The sequence below is a fragment of the Scyliorhinus canicula genome, chromosome 8 (assembly GCF_902713615.1).
Source record: "Scyliorhinus canicula chromosome 8, sScyCan1.1, whole genome shotgun sequence".
Classification (NCBI taxonomy): Eukaryota; Metazoa; Chordata; class Chondrichthyes; order Carcharhiniformes; family Scyliorhinidae; genus Scyliorhinus; species Scyliorhinus canicula.
In genome coordinates this window covers 145,695,049-145,707,956 of record NC_052153.1, presented here as the reverse complement: position 1 = coordinate 145,707,956, position 12,908 = coordinate 145,695,049, and the positions used below count along the sequence as shown (strand labels likewise).

Sequence of the window (12,908 nt, the reverse complement as noted above, 5' to 3'; positions counted from 1 at the left end):
AATTATGCTATCAATCTTCTCTCCTAACAGCGGAGATTAAAAGCCTATCCCCTCCGTTTACATCTGCTGAAGAAGTCTTGGTGCTCCTTATGGCTGGGATGGAGCGAGATCGGTCCTGGTGGAATTCAAAATGAGCATCAGTAATCTGGTTATTGGTCGGTAGGTGCTGCTTGAAAAGCACTGTTGGTAACTTCTGCCACCATCTGACGGAGGAGACTGATTCAAAATTGGCTGGCAAGGTAATTGACCAGGTTGGATTTGTGAAAAGTAAATACAGTTAAAGAGAAAGGAATTGAGACTGATGATAAAGTGCTGATTACAGCAAATGAATATCAAAGTTGTACTAACAAACCCCAAGAGCTGCCTCGCAATCTAGATTGCTACCAACAGTCATGTCTTGATGATTTGGTGGATTGGTCTTTTTATCCCCCTCTGGCAAATTGCTTCCCTGATCTTGTGAATACATTGTCCCCAGGCTGGGGTACCTTCTCATAGGGTCCCATTGTTGCTGCAATCATTCATTTGTGAAGAGCAAACCTGCGATCATTCTGATCTGTAAGTCTCAGGTATTTATATTGTAACTAGCTGAGCACTGCTAAATTTGTCACTGTTGCTGTTAGCCTTGGCCAGTCATAGCTCTCCAGGGAATTCAGCCCATATTGCAGGCTGACACTTCAGTGTAGCACTGAGCGAGTGATGTACTGTTGGAGTTTCCAGCTTTCCAATGAGATGTTAAACAAGGGCACTGCCTGTCCTCTTGGATGGAAATAAAAGACCCCATGGCACTATTTGAAGAAAAGCAGAGGTTCTCCTGGCACCCTGCCCAGTCTATATCACTCGACCAGCATCACTTAAACAGATTATCTGTTCATGTACGGCATTGCTGCATGTGTTGCCTCACTGTTTTGCAAATATTATGCCGTTTCTGCACCTTACAACAATGACTACAAGTATGAAACCTTTTCTTTCACATACTATTGTGCTTGATGGGCCATGGTGCCTGCTGTTGGGGCCACTCTATGATATTACTGATTTTAATCTGATCGTAAAAAAATAAATACATATAATGTGGAGGAGAGTGAAGCCAAATTTAAACATGGAACAACCTCTTTGCTCCTTCCCTATATAAATTGGAAACAGAATTTAACCTCCACCAGGCCTACATCACTCCGAAAACTGTGATTCTCCAACTCTTGCTTCCCATGCATCCACTATACTCTTATGTCCCACTGTTGGCTGCCATGTCTTCAGACATTTGGGCCCTGGAATTCACCCCCCCCCCCCCCCCCCCCCCCCTCCAGTTTCTCCATCTCCTTTTAAGGCCCTCCTTAAAATTTGACCAAGCAATTGGCTTGGTGCCAATTTTTGTTCAATTCTCCTCAGAAGCACATTTTCCAACATTAAAGCCACTATATAAATGCACGCTGTCATTGTTGTAAAGCACAATGTTCAATTTTCTATTTGAAACTTTACACTAAATTATAAGGACTAAATGTAATCCCAGTGCAACCTCATAGAACCATTTATTTGAATTAGGTACAATAACAGTTTTAAATTGTATTCAACCAGGATTTGGCACACAATAGCTCCATCTGCTGGCATTAAATAGACTTTTTGCATGCTTCCTATTTAAACATAACATCCAGACTTTTACATTTAAAAAAATATTCTTTTGTCGGACGACTTGCTGGACGCCCTACAGGCAGATCAATGAAATTCTAATTTCAACGGTCTGTTTAAAAATTGACAATCTTAGGAACTTTCTGTTTTGCTTTATGAGTATTGGAAGTCACTGGGATTTCTTCATAATCAGCACTCATTCCTTTTGTCCATCGGCCAACAGTTAAACCGCAATTTCCTAAAGAATGAGAAGCAGCAGAGTTCAAAACACAATAGACTACATCAATTAAAAGAAAAGTCAAATATTTCAATGATTGCAGAAAGTAACTGGAGTGGAAGCAAGCCATCTTTGATCCTGAGGGGCTGCCGAAGAGGAAGACATTGTGTGTGTTAACAAGGGGTAGTTTATGGAGTAAAGTATACGGATTCAGTAGAATCCTTTGTGCAGGATCTACGGTATTCGGAATCGAGAATGGTGGAAAAGCAAGTTTTTTAAAGTTTACTGGAATAAAATATTTTAGTCTGCTCTGGTAGAGCATGATGAAAAAATGAAATGAAAATCACTTATTGTCACAAGTAGGCTTCAAATGAAGTTACTGTGAAAAGCCCCGAGTCGCCACATTCCGGTGCCTGTCCGGGGAGGCTGGTACGGGAATTGAACCGCACTGCTGGCCTGCCTTGGTCTGCTTTAAAAGCCAGCTATTTAGCCCTGTGCTAAACCAGCCCCTGATTTACATGATAACATTTTAGAACTGAAACCACCTGGGAGATATTGCCTACGAACCTTTTTGTATGAACTTCCTGATCATTATTTTAATAAATTTATAATTTATATAGTCATTGTTAAATAATTTAATTACTTGCATAACATAATGCAATTGGAATTCTTTAGATAATCCTTTCTGTTCACCTCCTACGGGGTCTGTCAATAAGACTTATTTTAATGCCATTGCAGCAATTATCCAAAATAACCACAGCACTGAGCATAGGGACTTGGAGTTCTAATACATTAGGATATGAAATGTTGGGATGCTAGCACAATCGTTTGTGTTGCACCTTACAATTCCATGCATATTGATGTGGAAAAGCCCAGAGGGAATTCCAGTTGGGAAAACTTGAGGTTTTCCTCAGGACTGTCTCTCGAACTTCTCAGCACAGATAGCTAAACAATTAATAAAGGCAAAGAGGCTGTTGCTTCCTTGTCTTTTTGACACCAATCAATGGGCAGCTAGAGAAGACTAAGGGGGAAAGAGAGAGACTTCATACCCACAAATAAAAGTAAGTGAAACAATGCAACCTTACAAAAACAAAATACTGCCGATACTGGAAACAAAGTTCCGATCAAAGATCATACAGTTGAATGTTAACTCTGTTTTCCTTTCCACTGATGCTGCAGTGCTGTGTCGAACAGCTAATATTTTTGCAGAATAGAATCTTTCTCATACTCTTGTTCCTGGGTTCTATACGCGTTTGTGTCTACAATGTTGTTAGAATAATTAATACTGGATGAAGCAGGCTGATCCAACAGTGCACGAACCCTGACCCTCAGCTGAGCTTAAACCACTTTAGAAGCCAGTCATTATATATGTAATATATGTATATAATTAAATCTTAAATTCCTCATAAATAATTCAAGTGGTTCACAAAAATTGTGCAATCTGCTTGTAAGATACTAAACAAAAAGACTGTGATGCACGATTGACCAGAAACTTAAGTGGATAATCCATTCAAATACTGTGGCTACAAGAGCAGATCTGAGGCTGCAGTGAGCAATTCACCCTCCCCGACTCCCCAAAGCTTGTCCATAATCTACAAGACACGGGTCAGGAGTGTGATGGAATAGTTTCCACTTGCCTGAATGAGTACAGCTCCAAAACACTCAAGAAGCTTGACACCATCCAGTACAAAGCAGCCCACTTGATTAGCACCCCATCTTGCACTGTGACTGCAAGCAATTTCTCGAGTCTAGGTCCTGGGATTCCAGGACTGGGTGGATTTTTGATGGTATTCGGGTGGGGAGAGTAGGTGAGGCATGGCCGGGGATCTGGGCTGGAGTGGGCGGGGGGGGGGGGGGGGGGGAGAGAGAGAGAGGAGGATCCCCGTGTCCAGGGCCAGAACCCAGTTCATTTTCAGGTTTTACCCCACTGTACCTACATACTAACTTTTGCGATTCAGGTAGTAGAACAGTCAGATCCCTCTGTAATTTCTCACCAATTAGAAAATATGCTTCTTTTTTATTCTTCCTGCCAAAATGGGCAATTTCACATTTCCTCACATTATACTCCATTTTCCTGACCTCTGTCCACTCACATAACCTATTTAAATCAATTTGTAGCCTCCTTCTTTCCTCTTTGCAACTTCCTTTCCTATCAGCAAATTTAGCAACAATATCTTTGGCCCCTTCATCCGAGTCATTCATATATATTGTAAAACGTTAAGTCCGATTCAGTTAAGTCTGGCCGGTTTAGCTCAGTTGGCTGGACAGCCAGTTTGTGATGCAGACCGAGGCCAACAGTGTGGGTTCAATGCCAGTGCTGGCCGAGGATAATCATGAAGGACCACCGTCTCAACCTTGCCCCTCATCTGAGGTGTGATCTTCAGATTAAATCACCACCAGTCAGCTCTCACTATCAAAGGGGAAAGCAGCCTATGGTCATCTGGGACTATGGTGACTTTGTTTTACTTTAAAAAGTTAAGTGGGAGATCTGTATGGAGCCAACCTTTTGCTGGATATTGTGAATTTTTCATCCTTGCCTTTTGACATTTTGTGGGCCATTTTTAGCTTTCCAGGGCAAATTATCTGCTGCCCCAAACCTAAATGACACCGAAGCTCATTAACTCAAGCCTTACACTAATATCTATAAAACAATTTGTGATAATACTCTGAAACGATATATCTTCTTCATTGTGCATAATATATAGAAATAGGAATGTATGACACAACTACAATTTCCTTCATGAGTTAGGCTACAAGGGTAATTTTCTGACATTGTGCTCTTTGCAGGGAAACCTCACCCACCTAGAAGCTACATTGGAAATTTAGGAAAACATTATTCACAGAACCCCTATTTAAATGGTCAGAAAATCATTTGCTCGTCTGGCCTCAATTTCTGATGTACATTCTGAGAGGAAATGAGGAGCTTTATCCATTACACTCATTCTCGGCGAGTTGGCCCTACCGTGGGGTTATCAAATACTGAGAGTGCACGGCGACCATACTTATACAAAGTATAAAAATAGAATTGCTTTACATTATCTGACTATAATTGTTTTGGGTTCCAAGTTGAAAACGTCAATGCCACTTTCATTCTTTCCCCTCTTTTCAAAGTGGACATTTATTCTATTCACAACAGTAACTAACGGCTCAAGAATGTTATACATAGTCAGGTAATAAACAGAAAACTATATGTACAATCATACATTAAAACAAAATTGGTGCCATTACTTCACAATTATAGTTGGTCAGTTTTCTAGAATCTATAAAAATTCAGAATGAAATAGAAACATTCAGCAGGTCGGATGCATCGTAGAGAATAACAGAGTTAATGTTTTAGGTGGATGATCTTTCATCAGAATTGGGAAAAATACAATCTGAAACGTTGCCTCTGTTTCTCTTGACATGGATGCCTCTTGGCCTGCTGAGTATTTCCAGCATTTTCTCGTTTTATTTCAATTTCTAGCATCCAAAATATTTTGCTTCAGCTTCACAATTTATACATTGGGCTTACGCTCTTGTAGATTTTCTAGGCCACAGAATTTCTAAACATCAAATGTAATTCATGCAGTGTCATACTTACTCATGTTCTGATGGTCCGGGCAGTCCTTCTGAAAGTGCTCCACTGAGCCACACAGCTTGCAACAGCGACCTGTAAAACAGCACCATTTAATAAAGGAATTCTCAAGGGTAGCTGGATAGCTTTTGAATTTTCAAAATATGAATATGTTTTACATAGATTAACAACTACACATTTTATTTTTGCATATTTGTAATTTAGAGAACCAGAGCAGAATTGCAAAATTGTAACACAATTATTTAAATCGATAAAAATTGTAGATTTTAAAAATCAATGACGCTTTTCTGCCAAATCTATCTGGGAAAGAAAGGTGGAAGTGGGATGAAAAACTAGGTCACACCATAATTCCCCTTCACTTTGTCAAGTCAAACCATTTTGTGGCACCAATTTTGGTGGCCTATGAGAAAATATATCCCTATTTGGGCATGGGCTGCTTCATTATCTGAGTCATGAATGGTATTGAACATTGTGTAATCATCAGTGAACAATCCCACTTCTGACTGTATGATGGGAGGAAGGTAATTGGTGGAATAGCTGAAAATGGTTGGGCCTAGGACACTACCCTGAGGAACCCTGCAGTGATGTCCTGGAACGGAGATGATTGATCTCCAACCACCACAGACATCTTCCTTTGTGCTAGGTATGTGATAATCAGTGGGGTGGAGGGGGCGGCCAGGGTTGGGGTTAGTTGCAGAGGTTTCCTTGCATGTTTTACCTGATGCCATAAGACGTCATGGGGTTCAAAGTCAATGTTGAGGACTCCAAAGGCAAACCTCTACTTGGTCGGTCCTACAAGTGGGACAGGACGTATCCAGGGATGGTGATGGTGGTGCCTGGGACATTGTAAGGTCTGTAATATGAATATGTCAGACTGTGCTTGACTAGTCTGTGAGACAGCTCTCCCAATTCTGGCACATAAGGAAGACTTTACAGGATCGAGAGGGCATGGTGTGCCCTCATCATTTATGGTGCCTGGGTTGATGCCAGGTGGTCCGTCTGGTTTCATTCCTTTTTGTAGACTTCATAAAAGTTTGATGTAACTGAGTGGCGTTCGGGGCCACATCTGTGTGGGTCAGGAATCACATCCAGGTGACGACGGCAAATTTCCTTTCCTGAAGGACATTAGTGAACCAGATGGGTTTTTACGACAACCGTTTTGTGGTCATTAGTCTTTTATTGAATTCATTGATTTTTATTGAATTCGAATTCCACCACCTGCCATGATTTAAACCTGGGTCCCCAATGCATTATCCTGAATCTGTAGATTGCTGGGCGAGCAACAATACAACTATTCCATTGCCTCCCCTGCTATTGTTCTTTCTGCACATCTTTCTTGCTTCATTCTTTATTGGTTCAAATTATATTTCATACTGAAGTATCGATAAACTGTTACAATGCCAAAGCAAAGCACTGATAGGTATTATTATAGTCCTTACTGTAATTTCTGGCACCACAGACTTAAAGCGAGATTTAACTAATCAAGGACCCCTCCCACCCGTCTTACTCACTCTTCCAACTTCTTCCATCGAGCAGGAGATACAAAAGTCTGAGAACACGCATGAACAGATTCAAAAACAGCTTCTTCCCCACTGTTACTGCAGTCTCCTGCACGCCCCTCTTATTGACTGACCTCATTAACACTACACCCCTGTATGTTTCACCCAATGCCAGTGCTTACGTAGTTACATTGTGTACCTTGTGTTGCCCCATTAAGTACTTTCTTTTATTTCCTTTTCATGTACTTAATGATCTGTTGAGCTGCTCTCAGAAAAATACTTTTCATTGTACCTTGGTACACGTGACAATAAACAAATCCAATCCAATCCAATTTACATTCATAGTTTAAAAGCATCACAACCATAGTTTAATGTGTCATGCGTTGCTGAGCTTTATTGACTTGGAAGATCCCAGATTTGATCCTTGATCTATGCCAGGTAAGCTAATCATACTTACAATAGTTCTAACTGGTTACAAGGTTTATGGGTTGGAGACAGAAAAATGGAAAATCAATCAGATGGGGCTCTGTTTCTCGGACGATCATGTCAGTATCACGAGGACAGAATGGGGGTTCACAGTGGAGAACCTAAACTAATATATCGGGCACAGAGGTGAAACAAGATAGTAGGCTACTTGGAAGGGAAAATAAACTTTAAATGCACAGATAAAGAGGTAGTGGGAAGGTTGAAAGGGATCAATGATGTGGAGATACCGGCGTTGGACTCGGGTGAGCACGGTAAGAAGTCTTACAACACCAGGTTAAAGTCCAACAGGTTTGTTTCAAACACGAGCTTTCGGAGCACTGCTGAGGAAGGAGCAGTGCTGCGAAAGCTCGTGTTTGAAACAAACCTGTTGGACTTTAACCTGGTGTTGTAAGACTTCTTACCGAAAGGGATCAAATAAGACAAGGAAGTTAAAAAAAAAAATCAGGAAATGGGGTAAGAGAAGACTAAACAATGAACTTCAAAGTTTGAGATGTTTTGAACTGGATATTATATTTTACACACGTTTCAATATCTCCAAAGGCAGAACAAGGAAGCGAATGCAAACTATTGTATTTCACAATAAAGTGAACATGCAGAGCTGGTGTTAAAAATCCTTAAATATCAAAGATATACATACATACAATTTACAATGCAGAAGGAGGCCATTTGGCCCATCAACTCTGCACTGGCCCTTAGAAAGAGCACCCTATTTAAGCCCATGTCTGCACCCTATCCACGTAACCCCACCTAACCTTTTTGGACACTCAGGGCAATTTAGCATGGTCAATCCACCTAAACTGCACATCTTTGGACTGTGGGAGGAAACCGGAGCACCCGGCGGAAACCCACGCAGACACAGGGACAACGTGCAGACCCAAGCCAGGTATCGACCCTGGGACCCTGGAACTGTGAAGTAACTGTGCTAACCACTGTGCTACCGTGTTGGTCACTAATATGTGTTAGGATAGGTGACCAAAAGCTTAGTGAAAGAAACAGAGCATATTAATGGAGAAGAGGTAAAAAAAGAGTTAATTAATTCAGTCCATAGGGACTTGTCTTCACATAATATAAACAAAGGACATGCAACATTATTGCACATCGGTGTGTGATCTTACTCAACTAAAACAAAATAGGTTCTAATTATTCTCCAGCATTTTAATCTCTGCTTCAGCAAAAACCTTTGCTGCTTTCTGTTTAATAAACATGGCTGCTATTGTAGCATTACTGTTTCAAAAAGCCTCACTGTTGATGTCTATCTTTTGTGGTTTATCTTTGCTGTTCACAGCCAGAATGGGGAAGGCCCACTTTTTGCCCCGGACCAGCGACTTTCCAACATAACGTGAGAGAGTCAAATATTGATTACCAAGGTAGGCTAATAAACTTTGCATTATCCAGTCCATGGGGAAACATCAAAACTTGTGCATTAGCATCTTACCCAGCTACTGCCTGGACCTTTTTGAAAAATAATTCTGAGAATACACTGTGCTTTAAAATGCACCATTTAAAAAATATCTCTTCTCACAAATCTTTGAGGAATAACAGCCAAACAATCCAGAAAAATGACAGCTGTACTTCCTTTTCAGAACTTTGGCACTAGCCAAAAAGTCCACAATCATCTTTTCCAGTCCTATGCATTCACTTGTTCACCTGTCTAGGTGCACACATGGAGAATAACCCTTGGCTTCAGTACTGGAGGGGTGCTGCAGACCCCAAAGAACTATATCCCAGAAATTGTCAACATCTTGGGACGAGGCAAAGATAATTGGAGAAAAAGGTACTTAATTAGAGCACAAAAAAGTTTGAAGCAAAGTGTGAGGTTATTTGTCATATGATATCTATATCTCTCTACCTGAAGCTTATTTATTCCTGTCATCAAGTTGAGTAAAACCCACTGATGCCATTGTTTATTGTGTTGACCTCGATTCCCATTTCTTTTTGCAGTAATGAACTCGACACAATTTTCAAGATATATGTTATTTTAAAATTATAAACCATGAATGCTTTTTATTTGAGCATTGGTCTCAACCCTGTCTCTAAGCAAGAACGCTAAACTTTCTAGTGAGGAGGTAAAGTTGATAAAGGAAATGAAGCATTTGCATTAAAGGATGATTTATCACAGCTCAAATAACTGGATTGTTCAAATCAGGTATCTTATCTATTCAACACAGATCAATCAGAGTTTTCTTTGTGCAGCCTTGGCAAGCTCCTTTGAACCATACATAAAACAGAATGGAGTTTACATTCTAAAATCTGACCTATTCAAATCCACTTATAGTGAAACTGCCTCGATAAAGGGAAAAACGTGAACCTGCCAATTCATAGTATAGCACCATGTGACTAAACAGAATAGCACTCCGGTTACAAAATTACTTCCTGCTTATTCTGAAATAAGCAGTAATCTTCCATTGTTGAGTCCATAAGGAGCAGTGGAATGGATTGCATGGATCAATGCAAATCAGTGCCCAATCACGAAGCACCTAATCTGATTATGTGGAATGACTGAGTCTCTTAGGCAGACTCTTTTAAAAAAGTGTTCATTCCAGTTCACCAACAAGTAGTCAATCTTAGAATTGTATGGGCAGATTTACATAACGATGAAAAGCTCAAAAAATAGAGCACCTTCTTTGAAACAATTTATTTGAAACTGTGTGAAAAATAAGGAATGTCAAATACAGCAGTGTATTAAAATTGCCATGTCACCATCTCATCAAATTTAGCATTACGGCCATCAACTGACACTTTTAACAATATATATATTTATTTAAATAAGGGTGCACATAACATATGTACAAACAATCAATCAATCAATAACAAAATATGATCCTCCTAATTTGAGATTTTGTTCGCTTATTTCCATTAAACCTTTCCCTTTATCCCTCCCCCTTATCACATCTGCCCTCCCATCTCCCTTTACCACTGGCAACAAAGAGATCTGTAAATAGAGACTGCACTCATTTCTATAATTTTATAATTTTAGATGACTTACTGGAAAACAAAGCAGATAAAATGTTTGAACTATGTGTCTTTAAATCAGAAGACACACTGGTGTAAAAGCACAAGTTGATATCGTCAGAACAGGACATTTTGTTTATCCTTAGATGTCGAATGAGCTGAGGGTGTCAAATCTGGGGGGACTTGATGGCGTAGTGATAATGTCACTGGACTAGTAATCCAGAGACCCAGGATAACGCTCTGGGGCCTCAGGTTCGAATCCTACCATGGCAGATGGTGAAAATCTGGAATTAAAAGTCTAATGACCTGAAACCATTGTCGATTGTGGTAAAAACCCATCTGGTCCTTTAGCAAAAGAAATCTGCCGACTTTTCCTGGTCTACATATGACTGCTGACCCACAGTAATGTGGTTGACTCTTAAAGAGTCAGCCAAAATGGCCTAGCAGGGCAATTAGGGATAGGCAACAAATTCTGGCCCATCTAGCGATGCCTATTTCCCATGAAGAAATTTTTAAAGATCAGTTGAATATATGGTTAGAGATGCACTCCTGTATTTTTTTTATATATATATATAATTCTACATGTTAAGCATTCATACAAAAGTATAATACATGTGGTAGTACAAACTGACATAACCTTTTCTAAGTATTTAGTAATAGGAGATGCGAGACTTCCGGTTGCGGCTATGCGGAGTTAAGCCGCATGTTCGGCAGCTCCCGCTACTTAAGGTCTTTTGGGCCGATTTGAGGGCCCCAAACGGTGCTGTTTCGACGAATCCCGGTGGGGGATGGTGTCTAGAGGAGCATTCCCCATAATTTATGGTGCTCATCCGGAGTGGGGCAAAGGAAAAAGCTGCAGCAGCTCCCCAAGAAAAGCGGGGGAAGGACAAAATGGCGGCCGGCGGAACACCCGAGGACTGGTGGAAGTGGGCGCAGGAGCAGCAGGCCTCTCTTCTGCGCTGTTTTGCGGAGCTGAAGGCTGAGCTGCTAGACTCCCTGAATGCGACTACCAACAAGCTGCTTGGGACCCAGGCGGCGTCCATTCGGGAGTTGCAGCAGCAGGCCGCTGAGAGGGAGGAGGAGGCCGTGGTCCTCGTGGGGAAAGTGGAGTTGCACGAGGCACTTCACAAAAAGTGGCAAGACCGCTTGGAGGAGCTGAATGTTCGCACAAGGCGAAAGAATTTGAGGATCCTGGGCCTGGCGGAGGGGCTGGAGGGGTCGGATCTCCCGGCGTATGTGACCACGATGTTGAGCTCGTTGATGGGGGGGGTCCTTCCATTTGCCCCTGGAGCTTGAGGGAGCTCACAGAGTGCTGGCCAGGAGGCCTAAGGCAAATGAGCCCCCGAGGGCGGTGCTGGTGCAGTTCCATCGATTCAGCGACCGGGGGTGTGTGCTGCGCTGGGCCAAGAAAGAGAGGAGCAGCAAGTGGGAGAATTCGGTAGTGAGAATCTACCAGGATTGGAGTGCGGAGGTGGCTAAGCGGCGGGCCGGGTTCAACCGGACGAAAGCGGTGCTGCATGCCAAGCAGGTCAGATTTGGAATGCTGCAGCCTGCGCGCCTGTGGGTGACATACAAGGACCGGCACCACTACTTCGAGTCCCCGGTAGAGGCGTGGGCCTTTGTACAGGCGGAGAAGCTGGACTCGAACTAGGGCCTGGGGACACACTATGGCCGTTGCTGTTCTTTAACTTTGACATGTGTGTTTTTGCTCTGTTTCCGGGTGGGTCTGTCTGTTGGGTATGGGTGTGGGGTATGTGGGGAACGTTGGGGGTGTGTATTTTATATGTTCTCTTCTGTACGGGGCTGGGGGTTGGGGTGAAACTGAATTCTGGGGAGCTGCGTCAGAAGGGTGGGGTGTGGCAGTGTGAAAGCGCGGGCTTTCCTCTGGTTTCCCGTGCCGCGGGTAGGGGGGGGGCGGAGCTGGCGGTGGGGGCGTGGCCTCTACTGGTTTTCTTTCCCGCGCTGAAGCGGTGCCATGGAGGTGTGGCAAGAGGGGGATGACCCCATGCCGGGAGGGGATAGGTTTTGGCGGGAGCTGCCGGGGTCAGCAGAAGTCAGCTGGCTCACGGAAGTACCATGGAAGGTGCGTCGCGGCTAGGAGGGGTCCTAGCCTTGGGGGGGGGGGGGGGGGGGGGGGGGGGGGGGGAGATACCGGGTTGCTGCTGGAATGGCCAGGAAGGAGGTGGTGTGGGTCGGGGTGGTTAGAGGAGAGGAGTTATCGCCATGGGGAACGGGTTGGGCGGGGCGAGCTGGCCTGGGGCGAGCAGTCGATAAGCTATGGCTAGCCAGCAGGGGAGGGGGGCGGGTTGCCCTCTGATTCGGCTGATTACCTGGAAAGCGGGGCTGAATGGGCCGGTTAAGAGAACTAGGGTATTTTCTCATCTGAAGGGTTTGAAGGCGGACGTGGCTATGTTTCATTTTCATTTCCAGGAGACCCACTTGAAGGTGACGGACCAGGTTCGTCTGAGGAAGGGGTGGGTGGGGCAGGTTTTTCACTCAGGATTGGACGCGAAGAACCGGGGGGCTGGCGATTCTGGTGGGGAAGAGGGTGGCGTTCGAG

At 43.1% G+C, this 12,908-nt stretch overlaps 1 protein-coding gene across 2 annotated transcripts in view; it reads right to left on the bottom strand.

Moving 5' to 3' along the window:
* Window positions 1-1,498: 1,498 nt before the first annotated feature.
* zcchc9 (zinc finger, CCHC domain containing 9) overlaps window positions 1,499-12,908 on the bottom strand; it is a 56,511-nt gene continuing 45,101 nt past the window's right edge. For both annotated transcript variants that reach the window (XM_038805367.1, XM_038805368.1), the window contains exons 5-6: window positions 5,418-5,486; window positions 1,499-1,858 (exon numbers count right to left, since the gene is read on the bottom strand). In XM_038805367.1, the coding sequence (XP_038661295.1) occupies window positions 1,737-1,858; window positions 5,418-5,486 (191 nt within the window). In that variant the 3' untranslated portion in view covers window positions 1,499-1,736. The remainder of the gene's footprint in view (window positions 1,859-5,417; window positions 5,487-12,908) is intronic.